Below are 20,297 nucleotides of genomic sequence, written 5' to 3' on the forward strand. Positions count from 1 at the left end.
GTGTGTGTGTGCAGTTTACCTCCACGTGCTTTTGGAGTCACACTTTCCACACGCTTAACTGATGCCACAGCTTGGTATTCTGTACAGACTGTGATCAGTTTACGTATTTGTGTATCAGACATAAAACACTTACTAGTGCCACTGTTGGCACTGGTGATGCTGTTGCACACCCAGTCTTGGAAATCCAGCCAATTCAAACTGAATGCCAGTGCAGCAGAGGGTTTCGGTTCTGTTCGGTTTCAGCAGGTGACTCTTTAAATTTAAAATTATTGCTCAACTCCATTTGTAACACCAGATCATAATGATCTTTGAATTTCTGCTTAGCATACTTCTGACACCTGTTCTTCATGTGACCTAGGATTTTGTAATAGTGTCTGGAACAGCTTGTTTCTAACACTTATGGCAGAGTTAAACATGGCAGGAATCAGTTTAAGTAGGCTAAAAAGTGCTTCTAACTGACAGGATGGAGGAAGAATGGAAAAATCTGTTGCCTTTCTCTAGGCAGAGACATTCAGTTGAGCGTCCAGCCCTGAATCATGGTATCTTGAAATAGATACAAATGTGTGTAACTTGAGCCTACAAAATAAGTAGCTGAGATCAGAGGTATTCTTTCTGTGTAGCAGAAGAGATTGCTCATCAGTTTTCTTTGCAGAATAAAAATGAGGGAACTGGTAAACCATGCATTGCCTTGCTGTTCACCTATTTATACACATTTGTATTGGTGTTTTCCATTCTAGTAACTAGATGTGACTGGTGCTTCTGCCAATATCAATTGGCATAGTGAGCACTTCTAAAAGATGTAGTACAGTTACTGCATATTAGGGCTGACACATGTTAATTTGAGAATCGGTGCATATGCAGACTGAGAAGGATTTGGCACCTTGTATCTTCCAGAGTTTAACAACAAAGCTGTTGAATAACAAACTTGCTATTAACAAGGGCTGTTAAGAAACTGCATGCCCTTGTTCTGTGACATACTGTATTCTTTTTTTCTTAGTCTCTTGAATAACAGAAGAAACTTCTTGCTGTCTACAGAGGTAAAATAAAACTGAAGTCTGTTCTTCAAACTATTTTTTTTTCCTTTAAATAGGGTACCCCTGAATTTGTAACAGCAACAGAGTGTGTGCACTATTTTGAATGGAGGACTTTTGTGGCCTGCAAGAAAGATTTATTTAAACCTGTGAAAGAGGTAATCTATGTACTATCCATGCAGAAGTTACTCTTCAAACATCTGACAGTTCTGCTCAAACTGCTTGCCCCCACCCCAACTTTTTTATAGACATATAAGGCACGTGTTGGAAGTTGATGGAGCTGAGAATTTTAAATAACTCACCAACATTTTTTGTCATCTGGATGGTTGCTTATAGTAAAGCTCACCTTAAAAGCTAGAGCAGAGCAGACTAACTCTGGATGCCTCAGTTAACATGTCTAGCTTTAAGTATTTGAGCTTCTGGAAGGAAAAACCTTTTCTGCTTATTAACTCGACTTTATACGTGCCTGTTGATAATTTCTCCCTAATTGTGTAGCATAGATTGCATGTAACTTTTTGCTGTTGTTCTAGGTCCCTTGCTATGTGTTTGACAAAGATTTGAAGAAACATGACTTGAGTCCTCTCATTCAAGTTTCAGGACACTACTTGGTGGATGATTCTGATGATGATTCCTTGTTCATAAACATCTGCAGAGATTTAGGTGTGAACACTTGCTTGTGTCGTGTCGGTGTATAAACTTCTGGTAGCTTGATTCTTTTCCAATGCCTCAGCTGAGGTTTTCCTATTACCAAAGATGGGTATTTTAGGATTTGCACTGTTATTTCAAGCTACTTTTGATGATTTGAGGACTGGTTTCTGTGAAGCCAAGTCTTACTCTCCAGCTATTGAGGTGTTCAGAGATATACCCCTTCTGGACAGGTGGGTACTGTTTGAAAAGTCAACTTAAACTGAGCTGAGTGGAAGAGCTCAGCTTGTCTTGTAGCTGCTTCTGTTTGCTGCCAAATAGGACCAAGATGGTTCATAGCACTTCATGTGCTCTAAATTTATTACTTTGGATTCCAGTTCAGGCTGTTACTTGGTTCTAAGTGAATGTCCTGAGATGCATCTAAAATAGAGTTTAGGTACTTGGGTAGGTAGTGATGCATAGCTAGCACTTTCATGTCAGTTGGGAGCTATAAATGTAAGGAATTAAACCAGCAAAATCACTCACTTGGAACTTGCTGAAAAGGCTGCTGTAGCTCTATACTCCTGCTGTGTTTTTTTATTCTGCCATTAAATATGTATTATGTTCCCCTACTAAGGGTTTAATACTTCTAGTTTTAGTGGCAGGTCTATTCTTTTAAAAATCCCACTAGTCTGAAACTTTTTGCTGACAGCTTTGAATAAGATGGTTTATAAGAAACAAAGAAGGGGGAAAAAACCTTCCCTGTGAGGAGAGGTTACCCATTACTTCATATCATTTTGGTGTTGTGGAAAAAAAACCCCCACACTTCTAGAAGTTCTCAAACCTCTACGTACCCTGCAGCTACAGGTAACTAGCTGCAGCTACTTTGGCAGGAAAGATGAATCTGCTGTCCAAAACTGGGGCATCATGAGCTATCACTAAGCACTTCAGGTTTTCTCTTGTCAGTTCCACATTTTCATGTAACCTGTTTTAAAGGTATTTTTAGAAAAGGATAAAGCAATGAATGGTAAGTGAGCCCACAGATAAAATGACAAAATGCTTCAGGTAGAGCAGGGATTAGAAACCAAGTCCTATCTTCTATTTTCTACATCCTATAACAGGAAGTTCAAGTATAGAGACCATAAACTGCCCAGCTGGCAGTGCTGCTTGCTTGATGCATGAAGGTCACGTGTATGATGTTGGCCATCCACAGGAACAGCTGAAACTTCATGACAAAGACAGGTATGTAATTTTTGCAGTGATACTTCTGTGAACACTTCTCAGTCACCTGGGCTGGAAAAAGCAATCTTGGTTAAAGGTGTGTCTTCTAAAACATAACATCAATACCACTTCAATTCTGAAGCATTGGCAAAAAAAATTCTTCAAATACCGGCAAGGCAGAGTCTTTTTCAGGCATCCTGTCATAGTGCCGTAACAGATTGAATTTTCTTCTTCATTGTGAGAGTTTCCTTTGTACAGAATTGCAAAACTCTCTGAAGTGAGGGATGATTGCTGCTCTCTGCCCACAAGCAGAAGAGTGAGGTTTGACCACGTCTACCTACTGTCTGAAGACCCACAGAGTAAATGCACTTGGCTCTCTGTGGGTTTAGACACTGTATTTGGCTCACTCTACTGCCCAGGAGTACATCAAAAGTAGAGAATAGAGCCAGATGTTACCCTTCTGTATTTTTGCATTAATGAGTTCTTAATAGAAGAAATAGATAAGCAGTGCAAGGCCTATTGTTTCTGGTGGTGACAGAGCTAGGATGAGGGAAGACTGTTTCCTTGATGCTACCTCTGTTCTGTTTGCTGCTGCCTTTTGTGCTGAAATCATAGCTTGAAAGAAAACAAGCAAACAAAAGACTAAAACAAAACCCACCAAACCCCCATCCAAACACCCCAGTGTGGCTCAGGGGACTTAACATGCTGATCTTTCTGAGCTTCAGGTCACCTGAGCCTGCAATTGTACCCTGTTGACTTCTGCAGTACTCCTATCTCCTGCAAGCTGAAGAAAACAAACTAAATAAACCAGGTTAATAACAGGGAGGCCAAAGGTTCTGGCCTATCAGTGATAAGGCTGATGGTTTTGTTTTAGTTTACAAGGGCAGTTGTTAGTCCTTCTTTGCAGGGCTTTTCCCTCAGCATGAAACAAGTGGCTGCAGTCTCCTGTACCAAGGCAGAAGCTTGCATCTGGGGAAACACAAGCTTGTTCTAACATTAAAGTGCAACTAGTACTCTGTAGAAGTGCTTGGCAGGAAAGTTTATCTTATCCCTGCTAGGACTGAAGAGCTCTTAATTGCTTGAAAAAAAAAAAATAATTTTACGTGCTCAATCAGACCAGGGTGGCCTGAGAGGTGAGAGGGATAATTGTATATCTGTGTCCTATGGTGTTGAGAGGCCGGTCAGAAGTGTGGCTGACCTGAAGCCAGACCGTCACCCTTCTGTGAGCTATTGTCTTCTGCCTCTTAGACTGCAAAGAACAGTAATGCTTAGTTGGGAAGTTGTTGATCTCCTTGTTCTCTCATCCAAGTCATGTTGCTGTTTGTCTCTCCATGTCAGATAGTTGCTGTGTTTCATTCTCCTGCTCTTGCCTTGTCTGATCTGTCCCAGTTGCCTTGCTCCTGTCCATTTGCTAATGAGTTCATCTTGCTCTTAATTCTGAAGTCAGAGTGGAAAGAGATTGTACGTACAGAGGTTGTAGAGTCTAGAAGTATTGTGAAACATGAGGAGTTACTATGTCCCAAAGTTACAAGTGTTTGTCACATCTGCTTTCCAGCAGTTTATGAGCAAAGCTGAAAGTGTTCTTGCGACTATCAGCCAAATTCTTTCTACAAATACGGGTTGCAAGGCATTGAGCATAGTCTGAACTGGGGTGCAAAAGGATGCTGTTTTAAGTAATTTTTCTGGGGCTGTTTTTATTTTGGTTAACTGTAAGAATAAGGAAATAAAGACCTCCATAAAAGTCACTTTCATGAGCAGGGCTACTTAGGTATATTCTGCTTGGATATCTAACAAGCAGTGGATGTTCTTTTAAGAACATACTTTTTCTGTACAGCGCACAGTGTCTTAATTGTATTTTTGATTTGCCATCTTCTGTTTCTAGGCTGGTATTGAGTTATGAGAAAATATATAGTGATGAAGAAAAGCCAGACTTCTGCCTAGGCCATAACCCAGCAGTGACGATCACTTTTGTTTGCCCATCAAAGAGGGGAGAAGAGGTAACTTTGCTGTTTTAGTTTGTGTTAAATGGTTGATCTTTAACTTTTGTGCGTATTGTCTTTTATTCAGGGCTGAAGAGAACAGAAATGCTAGTTGTTTGCAGCTTGTGAAGAGTGTGATGTCCTAAATATACTCTTCAAAAAGTCCTTCTAGAACTTAAGAAATAAACTAGAACTTGAATAAAATTTCCCCAGGGGTGTGTTCTTTCTTGTCTTCATTAATTTGGTTGCCCTTTTCTGGGTTCAAAGCCTTTATCTGATAACAGGATGGAGTTAGGGTAGTGTTAATCCTTAGTGTAGAGCATTGCTTGCTAATGAACACTTTTCCATCATCAATCAGGCCGAGCATGCTTGTAGCTCTTGTCTGTAACTTGTTTCTTTAGTAATCCAGCCTTCCTCAGGAAAAACATAGCTAGCAAGTGTCCTTGCATGGCAGAATTCTATCACTTACTAAGCAGGCTCCAGAACTCCTTTTAACTTTAAGGACACAGTTCTAGCCTAGCTTCAGTGCAGTATGATGATCACGTTGATGTGATGCTGGGTAATCTCAGCGACCCACACCCTTTGAATTGAGCCAGAGTGGCTATTGCTCATGCTCTGCTATTTTGTATTGTGATGCTTTTGGTTGCAGGTTAGTGAAGAAAGGGACTCTTATCTGGCCAATCTTTGGTTTGATGTTGTGTCCCTCATCTGACCTACATGGGTACCTTACTTCACTCTTATTGCTGCAGAAACAAACCATAGGCCTTTCTCTGCTGTTGCTTTGTACTTCCTCATAGCAGTCATGCACGCTTGTAGTATGAGTAGTATTGCTAATGTTACTTATGCCTATAATTTATCTGATACTTACTTGTGTATCTGCCTGTTGTTGTAGTGGGTGGCAGAAATACAGAGTTACGAAACAAAGTGAATTTCTAAATATTTTACCTTGAAGTGTGCAAAACCACAACTACCTCTTCTCCTAGAGATATGAAAATGTTTCACTACAGAAAACACATCTGACAGAAGTGTTGGCTGAGCAATTCTCGAATGTCTTTCAGTCTTGATTTAATCTGAGGGACTCAAGGTTGCTAAAACACTCGTCTGAAGAGAATGCTTTGCCTTCAGAGAACACTTGATCTCTGCTCCCCTCTTTGAGTATTCCTCTGCTGCAAACAGAATTCAAGCTCTGCTTAGCAGTTTGGGTTCACATATCTCATCACGTTAAGGAAAAGTGCTTTTTAAAGTACTGTTATTTCAGCTGTCCTTCTGCTAATGCCTGATACTTTACATCTATTTAGGCTTCTAATAGTTTGCCAGGTGGTTAAGAAAAGCTGTTTTATTTCTTCTCAACACCTACTTCTGAGAGACAAGAAACAATGTTTGACCCTCTTAAGTACTTTACAGGTGAAGTTAGTCGTTACTCACCCTCAATGAGTGTGATATTGTTGCTTTAAATATCATATTTCAAATAAGTGTCTACTTGTAATTTAAATTCTGTTCACTTCTGTATCAGAGTGCAGGTCCCAAACTCACAGCAAAAACAAATTGCCGATATGAAATTGAGTGGGTTACTGAGTATGCCTGTCACAGGGATTACCTGGAGAGTAAGAACTGTCTTCTGACTAGTGAGCAACATGATATCTCCATTGATTTAAGACCACTTACCCAATTGCCAGGTAAGCTCACTATTTTGCTTTTGTATGTAGCGTTACCGGCCAGTTTTCCAGTTCCATGTTTGGAGACAGGAAAAATATTCTCTGTATTTATCTGGATTTTTACATCTGTTCTGCTGTGTGTTAGAACACTTTTCCTTTTGTTATGCATCCAGATTATGTCACGCCATACTTAGCCAAGGATGACAAAGAGGAGTATTACTATTACTTGAATATATGTGGGAAAACCACTGCAGGTAACTGCAAGGATGATACAGGATACACTTCATCTTGCCAAGTAAAATCTTCAAATAACCAGCAAAAAGTGGCAGGAAGATTTGAGAACCAAACCCTAAGGTGTGTAAAGGCTCTTTAGCCCTGCTGATGTGTCTAATTGATCTTTGTTTCTTGCTTTGTTGCCCTTTTTTGTCACTTAAGCAATATTTGATACAAAATGCAAGTATTTTTACTCAGTTCTTTGTAGAAAAACTAACAGTATACAAGGATAGCATTAGTGAATGAAGGAGCAGATGAGATTGGTAGAGGCCATTGCCTAGACAGGGAATAAACTTTCACTGATATTATTGTCAGAATTGCAGATTGTGCTCTGCTGCCTCTTGCCCTCGAGTTTTGCATGTAAAGTGGTAGCAGGAACAGATGTTTTAGGAGCTGTTCTCAAGGAGAGATCATGTCTGCTTCCTTTGCAAAAGCATGCATCAATCATATCCAAGACTGGTGAGGTCTGGGATTTAGTGATTTTTATTTATTTTTTTTTTTAAATTCAGGATTCCCAAATGGCATATGGAGACAATTTGCATGAGATTGCAAAGCTGACATTATTCACCTAGATCTAATCTTCTATTCTGTTTGTAAGCACATGACAGGCTTGTCAGAGTGATCTTCCAGGAAGTATGACTTCCTCCACCATGCAATAAACTAATAGGAAGAGATATTCCACCACAGCTGGAATAGCTTTTAGAACATTCTTTATACAAACTCATGAAAAGTAACAAAAAAAATATCAGCGGATGCAAGCCTTTGTTGCAGTAGAGACATCAGTATTAATGTTGAACAAGCATTTGTTTTCCCTTTGAGACAATAAACAAACAAGAGTATGGCTTCTGTTACATGAAGAACACTGTGTGATTGTGTCTGATCCCATGTTTCTATCTAAAACTGACTTTTTACTCAGATACTCTGACGGGGATCTCACTTTAATTTATCCGAATGGGGATGCATGTAGTTCTGGCTTTCAGAGAATGACTGTCATAAACTTTGAGTGCAACAAAACAGCAGGTGAGTTTAACAAACTGTGATGACTCTGCTTGGGGTTTGATTTCTGTGCTTGCTAGTAGACCTTATGTTCAAAGGAATGCATGTTTTGAGCTAGAGCTAACACAAGGAATTAATATTGGTAGAGTCAGTACTAATTTCCATGGCTGCCAGAATTGTTTTGTGCTGTGTAGTGGCACTGAGATTCTAAATTTACATTGATCAAGAATATTGAGATATAAAAGAGCCTCATTTCCTAGCCAACAGGAAAAAACAAAACCAAAACCACCAACCAAACAAGGCCCAACAAAAACCAAACCAAACAGAGCCAGAACCCCAAACTACACAAAACCCACAAACAAACAAACCCACAAACAAACCACAAATGCAGGTCCTGTGCAGCAAAAGGATTTTTATTTTCCTTGCTCATTAGTGGTCCTCAAGTCTCCTTGCTTTTCTCCCCCTCTCCACTGGCAACCTAACATCTGTTTATCCATCTTCGTTGTTAAGGCAATGATGGCAGAGGAGCTCCAGTGTTTACGGGTGAAGTGGACTGCACCTATTTTTTCACTTGGGATACAAAATACGCATGTGTTAAAGAAAAAGAAGATCTCCTCTGCAGAGCTGCTGATAAGAGAAAACACTATGACTTGTCACCTCTGACCCGCATTTCAGGTATGGCAATGACAACTAGCTTTCCGTTACTTTTGTCCTGAGTTTACGTATCATCTCTAATGCAGTTTTTTAGCTGAACATCTTAAGAGGTCTTTTTCCAAGCAAAACGATTCTGTGATTAATCAGCTTTTGCTTTTCTGTGAATTTCTGGGGTTTGCTTCTCTCATCCCAAAAGGAGTGAGTGTCGTATGAAAGTAGCTGTATCTGTGACCGCCTTGCTTGCTGTCATCTTAAGTTATTTTAAACATGGGTTGTTTTTTGTGATAAAAAAGCCATTTTGACATGGAGATGCTAGAACAATTAAACTGGATGACTTGTTCCTAATAACCCCGTGTATTTCAGAGTCAGCCCAGAACTGGGAAGCTGTGGACAGTAGCTTTTCAGAGGCAGGGAGGAAGCATTATTACATCAATGTCTGCCATAAAGTGTTGAAGAGAGGAGGAGCTTCCAGCTGCCCAGATGATGCTGCTATTTGTTCTGTAGGTGAGTAGTTTTGGTGTTGTGTGTGGGGGTGCTTTTTTTTATGTGTTTTTTTTAGGGTTTTTTTAAGGCTTGGCACTTCTTCTGCAAATGGGTTTGGCTGCCTAGGGTGCCATCAGTTATTTGAGGAAACAGAAGTTAGGAGCATGTTTATCAAGTGTTCCCAAAGACATTAGAAGAATGATGCAAGTTGCCTTTTTTAACTAAAGAACTCCAGGGTTTGTAGCATGGTTTTGTTGAGGTGAAAACAAGCTCCAAATGGTATGCTTTCTTAAGACTTTCCATTTGGCTAGTTAATATTATCTTATTAGTGTGAACTTCACTTCTTTCTGGGGAAACAAAAGTGATTTATTTACTGTCTTTACAGATAAGCAAAACAGGAGTCAGAATCTTGGAACATTTGTATCTTCTCCTAAGAAGGTTGGAGAAAATATTCAACTTACTTATTCAAATGGAGACAGCTGTGGTGTTAACAAAAGAATCAAAACTGTCATCACTCTCATATGCAGACCAGGTGAGAATATCCATACCCTGTTCTCTGATCCAGTTAAAAACTGGAGTTTAATATGTCCAGGCATGACTGCTAAATATTAGCATGTGCCTTTGTCTTTTATCTCCTTCTGTGCAAAAGCTGAAGCATTGTGGGTTGTTTTATTAGATGATAAGTGTAATTGCAGGTATCTAGCTCTGTTCGCCTTTTATACAAGTACTCTTTTAAAGACTCTAAAGTCTCTTGAACTAAGATGCTTCCAAACATGATGAAAGTATGTTTAAGCATTTAAAGCTCCACAAATACTTTGAAGCTATACAAAGCACTTTCTATCCCTAGACTGTCTTGATGGGAAAGACAGGTTCTGAACTGAGATTAGACACTTGAACCTTCTCTTCCAATAAATACATTTTGTGTCTACACTGCTTGCAGTTTACAAAAAGAAGCAGCATTTGCAGAATTTGTTAATGTTGTTGTAATAGCCTGCTAGTTTAACCAGCTACTGGGGAAATGGGAAACCTGTATTCTTCTACCTCAGTCTGAGGAAGCTGAATGCTCCAGGTGTGCTGGCTGTTAGGAAGTAGTGCATAACCTGATCCTAATAAAGCTGTTGCTTTGTGTACCAAAGCAAACAATTTTTGAAGAGTGTGGTAGTACTCAGGAACAGACTTAGCAGTGCATCTTTAGTTCTGGGCTAAACTTGTGGGGAAGAGGATACAAAGAACCTGTGGTTCTGTTTACTCCTCATTTGCAGGGGAGAGGTACTTTAACAGTTAATCTTGGTCTGCTATTGGGGAGCAGTTAGTAGTCCTAGCCTTAAATTCCAATTTCCTTTTGGCAGCCTGACTGTACATGTAACACTTTGCTTTTGTGATACCAGGTGACCTAGAAAGTGCTCCAATCCTAATGTCTGAGGGTGACTGTTCATACGCGTTTGATTGGTACACTGCTGCTGCCTGTGTCCTGTCTAAAACTGAAGGGGATAACTGTCAAGTCTCTGATCCTCAGGCAGGTATGTATTTATGTTCAGCAAACTGAAAGGTCATGAGGGTAGAACTTTTGTCACAACTCTGAGTCCTTTTGATGCGCAAGAACAAAGTGAGTTCAGCCTAAGTGTAAGCACCTATTAGAGCACAGCACTTTTCAGAATGTGTATGGAAGGTCAGAGCAGCATGAACTTAATATTCCCCTAGTGTGTGTAGAGGAAAATAGGTGTAATCTATATTTTAAACTAGTAAATCTCTATAAGAAAACATGCTTTTTGTATGTCCAGATTGTTTCTGGAGCAATAATTACGTGGAAGGAGACTTATATGGGGGGAGGTGAACTAGCTGTATGACTGGTAGAATCAACATCTATGAGAGATGGCAGGAAAAAAATAAACTGATGAAGTTTATTCCTTCTTGTTTAGGGTTCTCTTTTGATTTATCACCTCTGGCCAAGAAAAATGGGCACTATATAGTTAATACTACTAAATACTTGTTTTACATAAATGTCTGTGGCAGTGTGCCGGATGAGTTGTGTCACACAAAATCAGCAGCGTGCCAAGTAACACAGAGGTGAGTAACTCTACTTCTCTTGTCTGTAATAGAAGATCTCTTGTTGCATGATGTGTTGTCTGTTTGTAACAGTGAACAATTTGCATGTAAGATAATTACCGTGCTGCCTGCAACAGATTCAGGTAATTTGCATGCAAATTATTATTTGGTAGTGCAGTAATTATGCTGCCAGATGTTTCAAGTGAAGTGCACAGCCATGTAATCTTGCTTACAGCTAGCTTTTGAGATTGAATGAGTGTGTCCATTGCTCCTCCTTGTGTTTCCCGTAGGGACTGTAAGCTGTGGGTTAACTGGTGCGGTTCTATTAAGCCAAACCGCAAACTGGATTCAGTGTCAGCTGGCTTCCAAGAGCTGACCTAAAGAAGCACTGCTGCACTGAGGATAAGCAGTGGCTGCCTTGTGCAGAGGTGGAGCCCAGTGCTTGGAGGGTGTTCTGTATTTCCATTGCTGAAAGTGCTGGACAGGCCCAGTCTCTGCATGTACTTCTACTCTGACAGCGTTGTTGGTCTTACCTTTTACAAACCACGTCTGAGATAGTCTCTACAGTTCAGATTCTGGGTCAGACTGTTGCCAGAGATGTGGTACAGTGCAAGCACATACAGCTGTAGTTGGCTGTATCTCAGTTAACTTCTAGCCAAGGAGAGTTCACTGCAGACACTGAAAACCTTCTGCAGAGCAAGGTGATCAAACTCAGTCTATTAGAGCCAGTGTTAAGTCAGAGTAAAGAAAAGCTCCTGAACTAAAGCTGGTCCTGAGTTAAGAGCTGGTGCAGGCAGTTTTCTTCTCTGAGTGAGAAGACTTGCTGTTGAGCAGTGCTAGATCTTCTAGGTATTTGTGTGGAACCAGTATGAGCACAGCATTATGGTGTCTGCAGTTTGAATTCTACTCTGGAGTACAGGAACTTGATATTTCTGTCACTCTTCTAGAGAAGAGAGTGTTAAAGCTATCTAGATATCTAAGCAAGGTACAATTCCCTTTGCTTTTCAAAGAAAGACACCTGTTCATGTTTTAAGTTTCTTTTTGGCAGCATTCTATTCATCCTAGCTTGCTTATGTCTAATCAGTCTTAATGTTTGTCTTATGGTGTCTTTTATGAACTCACCTGTGTGCTTACTGCGGATGACTTAAGAGAGAATTAACTTTGCATTCTGCTCAGTCTCAAACCCCACTTTCTCTTTTCTAGTAAGGATCAGGTTTGGAGTCTTGGATTGCCCAGTTCCAAACTTTCATATTATGATGGTCTGATTCAGTTGACCTACAAAAATGGTACAGCATACAATAATGAGAAGAAAACGCAGCGATCTACCCTTATAACTTTCCTGTGTGACCGTCAGGCTGGAATAGGTCAGCCTGAATACCAGGTAAGAAGTTCTATGTGAAGGAGGGAAGGATCTCCATCCGCAAATCCTGACAATAATTGCTGCTAGGCCAGTGCAAACACAGCTTCAAGGACAGAAATATCCAGTATCTATAAAGCAGACTAAGATAAGTAGTTATTTCTCTTAATATATCAGCCTCTTGTTGCAGCCATAGAGCTGAACCACTGAACAGTGAGCTCTTCACTTGGATCCAGGTTCTTCATTCTTCTCTAGTCTCTGGGCAATGTAATTACTGGTGCTTTTGATCATCTTGTATTTCTAGCTGAAAAAAAGAAACAAACAAACAAAACCTGACTGAGAAATAACAAGTAGTAGGGCGATGCATCCTGTAACACAGCAGACAGCAGTTACTTTGCTCTAGTTGCTCGGTTCTATGATTTTGGAAAGAGTATTTTTGAAACAGGAAATGAGAGGATCTACAACAAAACAGACCTAGAGATATAAATTTGAGAAGATATATCCCAAAACCAAGATAAAAACAAGCTTAACATATAAAGGAGTAGCTGTGATTCACAGACTATTCTGTGCGGAAAGCCTCACTGATCTATTCTGCTGGTTTTTAGATAGAAGATAAGTATACCTACAACTTCAGGTGGTACACTGAACATGCTTGTCCTGAAATGCCACTGGAATGTGTTGTGACTGATCCCAACACCATGGATCAATATGACTTGTCAAGGTAGGAAGGTAACATATACAATATAACTTGGCTGTTCTGGTTTAGTGTTCTGGCTGATGGTTTAGCACTGGATGAAGTTGGTTTCCTATGTAGACAGCATCAGAAACTTCATCTGTTTTAATGATCGTAACTGCAAGTATCTTGAAATAAAAGACAGTATTTTCCTCTAATATACTGACTTGCCTCCTATGACATAAGTTGACTTTTTGGGGTGGTGTTGCTTAATAAAAGCATATTACTTTGTCAACCATACTCTAATTCCAATAAGTATTCTTTTTAATTGTAACACTTAAATATAAGGGGAAGGGGTTGGTTGCTCTGTTTCTTGAGACTGACAGAGAAAGCTAGACAGAATCTGCGAAGAAAGTTGTCTTATTGTAGAACTTTCTCTTCCTGCTCAGCTTAGCAAAATCGGAGAAGAGAGGTGAAAACTGGTATGCCATGGATAATTCCAGACCAAGTGAGCGCAAGAAATATTACATAAACGTCTGTCGACCACTGCTCACTGTCCCAGGATGCGACCGGCGAGCATCTGTCTGTCAGATGGAATATCGGCATGATCAGGTGAGTAGCCTTTCTGTCCCAGCTTGGAGCTGGTTTGCCAAGCGAGTGAGATCAAGCGGTGTACAAGACAGGCACATGAATTCTGGCTTCTTTGTGCAAAATACTGTGGTATTCGTGGATCTGTAATCTTGGCATAATTATTGCAGAGTGGTAGACCTCCTGTCCACATCTTCAAAGACAAAAACTTGAATTTTTACAGGTGTTCCAATGTTGCGTTTGACATGCATGATTCTTTGTCCTGTGTTGCAGAGGTAGACAAAGTGCATCTCTTCTTTGTAAACTGTTGTGGTCTCAGAGACTGCCAGCATTGCTTTTGAAACAGACTACTCTCATGGATATTCTGTCTTGCTTCTGGCTTGTTTTAGGTTGATCTGTAGAAGAAATGTGTTTAAAGATTCTTCAGCACCCACCCCTCTGAGCTCTCTTTGGCTTTGAGGAACAATCAGGCAGAAATTGCCGAGGAAAAAAAAAAGGGATGGTGGTGGTTATGGGCTTCTACTTCTGAGTTTTCTTGAAGTGTAACATGAGACTGTGCTGATAGGCTGGATAGACACTTTGCCCAAGGTGTGGCTTCAGTGCTGCTCAAAGCTGTAGGGAAAGTTGAACTAGATGCTCACGAATCTGCCCTAATTCCTTCTGTAAAACAGAGAGAACACCTTTGCCTCCATACTGTTGAAGAGCATGTGTGAGTGTACAGCACTGTCATGGCACTTGAGCTAAAATATTACAAGTTCCCCATGCTCGCATTAGTCAGTGTTGTGTAAGGCTGGTTACTTTACATGTGAAGACACATTAGGGCTTCATTGACTTCATTGCTGAAGACACTGGAGTAAAAAGTGAGCACTTTGGGTCAACCTAAATGCAGAGTTTTTTAAAAAAAAGGTGAAAGTCTTTGTGGACAGAGCTGCTTTGGAGGTGTATTCTGTTTGTTGCTGTTGCTAAGTTAAAATATAGGGTGTTTCAAAAGGTGGACCAAATTTGAAATCACTATTGCTTTGAAATTGGGTCTATCTCTTTGAATCACCCTGTAGTTTCTTAAAAGTAGGAAACACCAGTTATCTTGTAGAAGTTAGGATTAGTTTGGACCTTGGTACTAGCAACTACTGTTGTTCTGATGCAGAGTTTCTGCTAGTGCTTTTTAGGCTTTGTTAAGATCAACTCTAAGAATGCCCAGAGGCTTCCACATGCTGTATTTTAAAGGGCTGTACAAATTAAATCCTACTTATTGTGCATGAGGCACAGACTTCCCTAAATTCCAAAGCTGTGTAGCTGGTGAGATGAGGAAGGTGCACTATGGGCACCTTATTGTACTAAAAATAAAAAGCAAACCACGTGGGCTTGTGAAGCTTGTCTATTAAATATGTGAAACCTAAGTACAGAATGCGGGCGAAATATAGGGGGATCTCTACACCTTTGTTATCTTCAAGGCTCTCAAGATAACCTTCTGTAGACAAGGTTATTGTGGTAGATATTTTCTTTTTGACTGCAGCTCCTCACTTGACTTTAGAATTGCTGACATGCTTTTCTTTGTTTCTAGGTTTCTTACTCTGAAGTCACCTCTATTAGTAACCTTGGTGTTGCCAGCAAAGAACTTGTAGTTGAAAGACCTGGACACATTTTTCTAACCTATGCAAATGGCTCTGTGTGCATTGATGCTGATGGAAAGAAAACTACTTACACCACCACCATCCACTTCATCTGTTCCAGGGGCACTCTTGTAAGGACAAATGATCTTTCAGGTGTTGCTTCATCATAATAGGTTTTCCATCATCTAATGTGAAGCTACATGAAGATGTGTAGTGTATAGCAAATGCATGACAAGGGAGACTTCTTGAGGACTTAAAATAGAAATATAAAAACAAAGCCGATTTAGATGCTAAAGAAGTGTGTGCCTCAGACTGAGCATTTTATCGTAAGCAAGAACTAGTTATAAAGAAACAGCCTTAGTGGACAGTGGTATTTCAGACTACTCTAATTAGCATGAAAAATACATGAGGACTTAAGACTGAAGAATTATACATGCAAACATTGCAGACCCTCTTAAGGGAGGGAAAATACTGTAAAGTGCATCTTGCAGGCTTAGATTCCACATCTTCTGAAGCTTGTTGATTCTAGATACATTCTTCAATCTATAAAGCTTTTGCTGATACAACCGCACATACTGAAGTTTAGGCTGAGGGGACCATTAGACTGAAGCTTGACTAGATTCGTTCTTGCTGGTTTGTGAATCTGCAGGTCTTATTCCCTTCACAAATGACACCTTCAGTCCAAGAGGTATGGTGAAAATCTGTGACTTGGAGCAATTATCAACTGTTTGATTTTGTCTGAGAACACTGAAATGAAGTGTATATAATTAATACTTCTATTACCTTTTATTATAGCGGAAAACTTTTTGAAGCTAAGACTGGAGCAAGTCTGGTTATGCAAGTCTAGATTCAGTATTGAATTTGATCGGAATGGTTGGATGTCCAATTCAGTTCTTTGCTAAAGCTTCATGACATGCTAAGTGTTTAACTAGGCAAGGTTCTCAACAGTGACCTTCAAAGAGGAGAGGGAAGCAGGATGGGAATTGTGTGCATTTGTAGTTAAGTCTCTTAGAAAAACCTGCCGGTTTCTGATGAAGTGGAATCTCAAACATGACAAGGTGTTGGCTGTTACACTTACTCTGGTCTTCTCTCCGCAATCTGTTTCCAGAGTAGCAGCCCGCGGTTTATAGCTATTCAGGAATGTGTGGCTACATTCTTATGGGAAACTGAGGCTGCATGTCCAATCAAGGAAACAAAAGATGATTCTCAGGTGAGAGAGATAATTGTATTCATAATCTCAACATACTGGGTTTTTTTCTGTCTCTTCTGGTCGCTGTATTTAAATGACAAAACTAATTACAGTGAAGTCTGAAGTTGATCATGATGGAGCTTTGTCATATTGTATTGCTTTCTTTTTGAAGTGTTCCTGAGGTGAGTAACTTCTGACCAAAGTATTCAAGTGCTCTCTTGAGAGAATAACTTACTAGCTGTGGCACTGTTTCATTCTCTTACAAGGTTGCTAGTAAAACTGAGTTCATATGTGAGGATATATGTTATCTATCTTTGTGCATAGATCATCAAATGAGGCACTTTTTATTTTTTTTTTAGCCTGAGCTACTCAGTTGCTTCTATTACACTTCACAGGTCTCAAGCACATCAGTGTGAAAGCAACCCTCAGTTAAAATTTCCTTGCTCTTAGCTAACTTGATAGATGTCATCTGTTAAATTGCATTTTGATATGTTGATATGTGGCTGATGTCAATGGACAACTACGCAAAAGAAGTGAATGAAGTGTTGCTACCGCAAGAGCTGTATTTGGGTTGCCCAAATTAAGTTTCTGATTGATATGCAGGCTAGGAATGTATGTAATTCACTACTTTGGCTCTTTAAACAAATTAAGAGATAAAACTTAAGCAGAAGAAATGCAGAAGGAGAAAATAATACTGTTGTAATACTTTTTTTTTCCAGTCCTGTTCTGTGCGAGATCCAAACACTGGCTTTCTGTTCAATCTGCAGCCATTAGCTTCTGAAAAAGGCTATATGGCTTCTGGCATTGGGAAGAAATTCTTGGTAAGGATTCTGACTATACGGCTTCTTGCTTATAGATGCTGTTGTTGCATTTTTTCCAGTTTTAGTGAGCAAGTGGAGGTTTGACTCAGTCCTTTCATGAAATTTGAGTTGACAGGGAAGTACTGTGCTTGAGGGAAAGAATGAAAGATAACTTGATTCATCTCTGATGGTCTTAAAAGCGCCAAACTTCTGGTTCTTAGCAAACATAAGGTAGCTGCACTTTTGAGGCTGTGCATGTTTGTCCAGTTATGGATTTTTTTGCATAATACCAGTTTATTTGCTGATACTGAAGAAATGGACAGTGGAAGCCTTAATGCGATCTGCATGTATCAGTTGTCCTAGGCTGTCCACAGATACTACTGTAGTGGTTTTTAGTTTAAGAATAAACTTGCTAAACTACATCCTGTACTTCTAGTGGGGAGAATTTGTGGACCCTGTAAACTGAAGATTGAGGATATTGTTCCAGTATTATAGTTGGTTGTCTTGCAATCTAGAAATGACAGACATATCATGCTGTTTGAAATAGTTCATGACAACTGAGTTCTACTGATGTAGAAATGGTTCTGTGGACCTCATTTTTATGATACGGTTAATACAGTGTACACTCACATGTTTTCAAAACTTCTAGCTAAACATTTGTGGACCCATGCCGATGTGTGGTAATGTCAATGGCAAAATAGCTGCTGGCTGTGAAGCAGAAAATCTGACATCAGTGAGGATAGTAGAATTGGACAAAACGCTGTATCTTTCTGGTGAAGGGTTTCTGACTCTTACCTACAGAGGTCCTCTTCATGTGGAATCAGGTGAGTTCAGGAAATATGCAGTGGCAATGGATTCTGATATTGTACAAACTTTCTGTGAATAGTCTTAATTCCTCCCTTTGTTCATGTACTAAAACCTACAGGTCTTGATGTTTAGTCACTTAAATAAGCTAGTTCATATGGAAATTTTAGGGAGAAATCAGATCATGCAGAATGCTGGTGGCTCAGTTTTCGGTAATACAAATGCATTTGAAAACTTCTGGAAAAAGACCAAATACAGTACAGGATTTTTTTCCTTACTGAGTAGATGAAAAATATTTTTCCTTACATGAAGAAATTGATAGTTAAATTGGGAAAACAAGCAAAATGAACTCTGGCTCTCTATGTCCGGTCATTACTTTTAAGCAGTTTCATGAATAATGCTCTAAAGTTGTTTATATTTTAACAACAAAAGTTTTTTAGGAAAATGGGGTTTTGGCTGCTATGGTGATACATCTTATTTTCCCAGTTGTGACCTTTTTTGTACCTAATATACAATGGGCAACAACTCTCCTGTATTTTGCTTTGAGAGCTTCTACCATTTTGATAACACTAGATACACTGACAAATACTACTCTCCATAATTCTACCGTTTCTTGTGGGCTGTGGAAAGGAGAACTAAAGAGGACTTAACATATGCTGTTTAAATAGTATCAGTGCAATCATTATGCTGAACTTCTTAGAAGTGAACAAAACCCCTGAACCCAAAACTTTGCTATGTGTGATGTAATTTACAGGTTGCTGGTACAGCGGTCTTGGTGTTTTATAAGTTTTCTGTTTTTTCAAATGTATCATGTCAAAGACCTAGGAAGCACAGGTCAATGAAGGTAACTGTGCTCTTGAAATGTGTCAAGGCATTTGGATCTCCCATTTGGAGGGGCAGTTGTGGCTGCTAGGCAGTTCAGTGAGGTGTCTAAAGAAGGCTTGTGTATTTGCAGCTAAAATAAAACAAACAAAAACCAACCAAACAACAAACAAACAAAAAAGACCAGGAGATACCCACGAAACCTCAACAACCACCAACCTCAAACAAAACCAACCAACGAAACAAAAAATAAGGTAGTGTTTTTCTTGAAGCAGTTAGTAACAAGAAACTGTTAGAAAATTTTGAAGTCAAGTGTTAGCTTGAACTTTTAATATTCCTGAGTGAACCAGCAGCAGATAAGTGTTTGTTTTGCAGGAACATCAGACACGTTCACCGTGACTTTCATCTGTAATGATTCATATCCTGGAGAGCTTAAGTTTGTGCGTGAAGAGATAAACAGTGCGTTGAACATCCATGATACTTTTTTTGAGTTTCACACAGCTCTAGCCTGTGCTCCTGCTCCTGTAGACTGCCAGGTTACAGGTAAGTACCTGGACTTTGGGTGGGCTCAGTCCAACAAATCTTGGAGGAGGAGAGCATGTAATTTGTTTGAAGCAGACCTACCTTACAAAGACAGGCAAGAAGCTAATGTGGATCACAGTGGTAAACTTAAGAGAGCTGATAATGGCTGTGAAAACCTTTAATCCTTACCATGACTGGGTGCTGCTTCAGCCCAACTCTGAAGAAAATGGGTCAATTTAGTATTGGGCTCTGGAAAAATATGCCTGTGAATTGTGGAGTAGTTACTTGTGGGAAGTAACTGCCCAGGGAACTCTGTTTTACATTTGGTGCAGTTACATTTTATGACAACAGCACCTTCTCTCAATGACTATCTGATGTGATTCTGAAAATTACTTCGAATTATGTGTGATTTCAAACCCACTGCTGCTGCAAGTATGTAATAGATCATCTTTCAGCTTACTGCATGTACCACATCTCTTTCAGATGCTGCTGGCAATGAGTATGACCTAAGTGACTTGAGCAAAGAAGGTGAACCATGGGTTGCTATAGACACTTCAAAGGAAGCAAAGAAGCGAACATTTTTCTTGAATGTGTGCAAGCCTTTGCCCTATGTGCCTGGATGCCCTGGTAAGCCAAGTGGCAAGCATTTCTTAACTTATGCCTTCTGATGCAAGACCTTATATGCCTATATGCCTGGTCAGTCACTGAACTTGCATAGACATGAGTGAGGTGTGTCAAGGGTATAATAAAAAGAGTTCCTCAAATTGAGAGCAAACTTAGTGCTCATCAGGACTCTTGCGTTGGGATGTGTGGGAATGCATTTTGGAAAAATGCATTTCAGAAAAATGCATTAGGGCAGTATTTGCTAGTATGCTGCTTTTTTTTCTTTCTTTTCTTTTTTTTTTTTTTTAAGGAAGGAGGGAAAGTTAAATGTTGAAGCCTCCTAACTGAAGCTGGAATGAGAAGCTTA

The 20,297-nt window shown here is 39.7% G+C and overlaps 1 protein-coding gene across 3 annotated transcripts in view; it reads left to right on the forward strand.

Annotated features, from left to right (window-relative positions):
- The window catches only part of IGF2R (insulin like growth factor 2 receptor), a gene marked incomplete at its 5' end in the record, with an annotated part of 61,472 nt that overhangs the window by 15,097 nt on the left and 26,078 nt on the right, over positions 1–20,297 (forward strand). For all 3 annotated transcript variants that reach the window (XR_013921941.1, XM_080341256.1, XM_080341257.1), the window contains 21 exons: positions 1,091–1,189; positions 1,562–1,691; positions 2,777–2,897; positions 4,759–4,873; positions 6,369–6,531; positions 6,684–6,864; positions 7,700–7,803; positions 8,290–8,454; positions 8,797–8,937; positions 9,302–9,448; positions 10,305–10,436; positions 10,836–10,983; positions 12,166–12,343; positions 12,925–13,040; positions 13,442–13,604; positions 15,142–15,321; positions 16,299–16,400; positions 17,099–17,200; positions 17,829–18,003; positions 19,181–19,348; positions 19,811–19,954. Coding sequence is in view for 2 of the 3 variants with exons in the window: in XM_080341256.1 (XP_080197382.1) it covers positions 1,091–1,189; positions 1,562–1,691; positions 2,777–2,897; positions 4,759–4,873; positions 6,369–6,531; positions 6,684–6,864; positions 7,700–7,803; positions 8,290–8,454; positions 8,797–8,937; positions 9,302–9,448; positions 10,305–10,436; positions 10,836–10,983; positions 12,166–12,343; positions 12,925–13,040; positions 13,442–13,604; positions 15,142–15,321; positions 16,299–16,400; positions 17,099–17,200; positions 17,829–18,003; positions 19,181–19,348; positions 19,811–19,954 (2,974 nt within the window). The remainder of the gene's footprint in view (positions 1–1,090; positions 1,190–1,561; positions 1,692–2,776; positions 2,898–4,758; positions 4,874–6,368; positions 6,532–6,683; positions 6,865–7,699; positions 7,804–8,289; positions 8,455–8,796; positions 8,938–9,301; positions 9,449–10,304; positions 10,437–10,835; positions 10,984–12,165; positions 12,344–12,924; positions 13,041–13,441; positions 13,605–15,141; positions 15,322–16,298; positions 16,401–17,098; positions 17,201–17,828; positions 18,004–19,180; positions 19,349–19,810; positions 19,955–20,297) is intronic.

This window comes from Nesoenas mayeri, assembly GCF_963082525.1.
Source record: "Nesoenas mayeri genome assembly, chromosome: 3".
Taxonomy (NCBI): Eukaryota; Metazoa; Chordata; class Aves; order Columbiformes; family Columbidae; genus Nesoenas; species Nesoenas mayeri.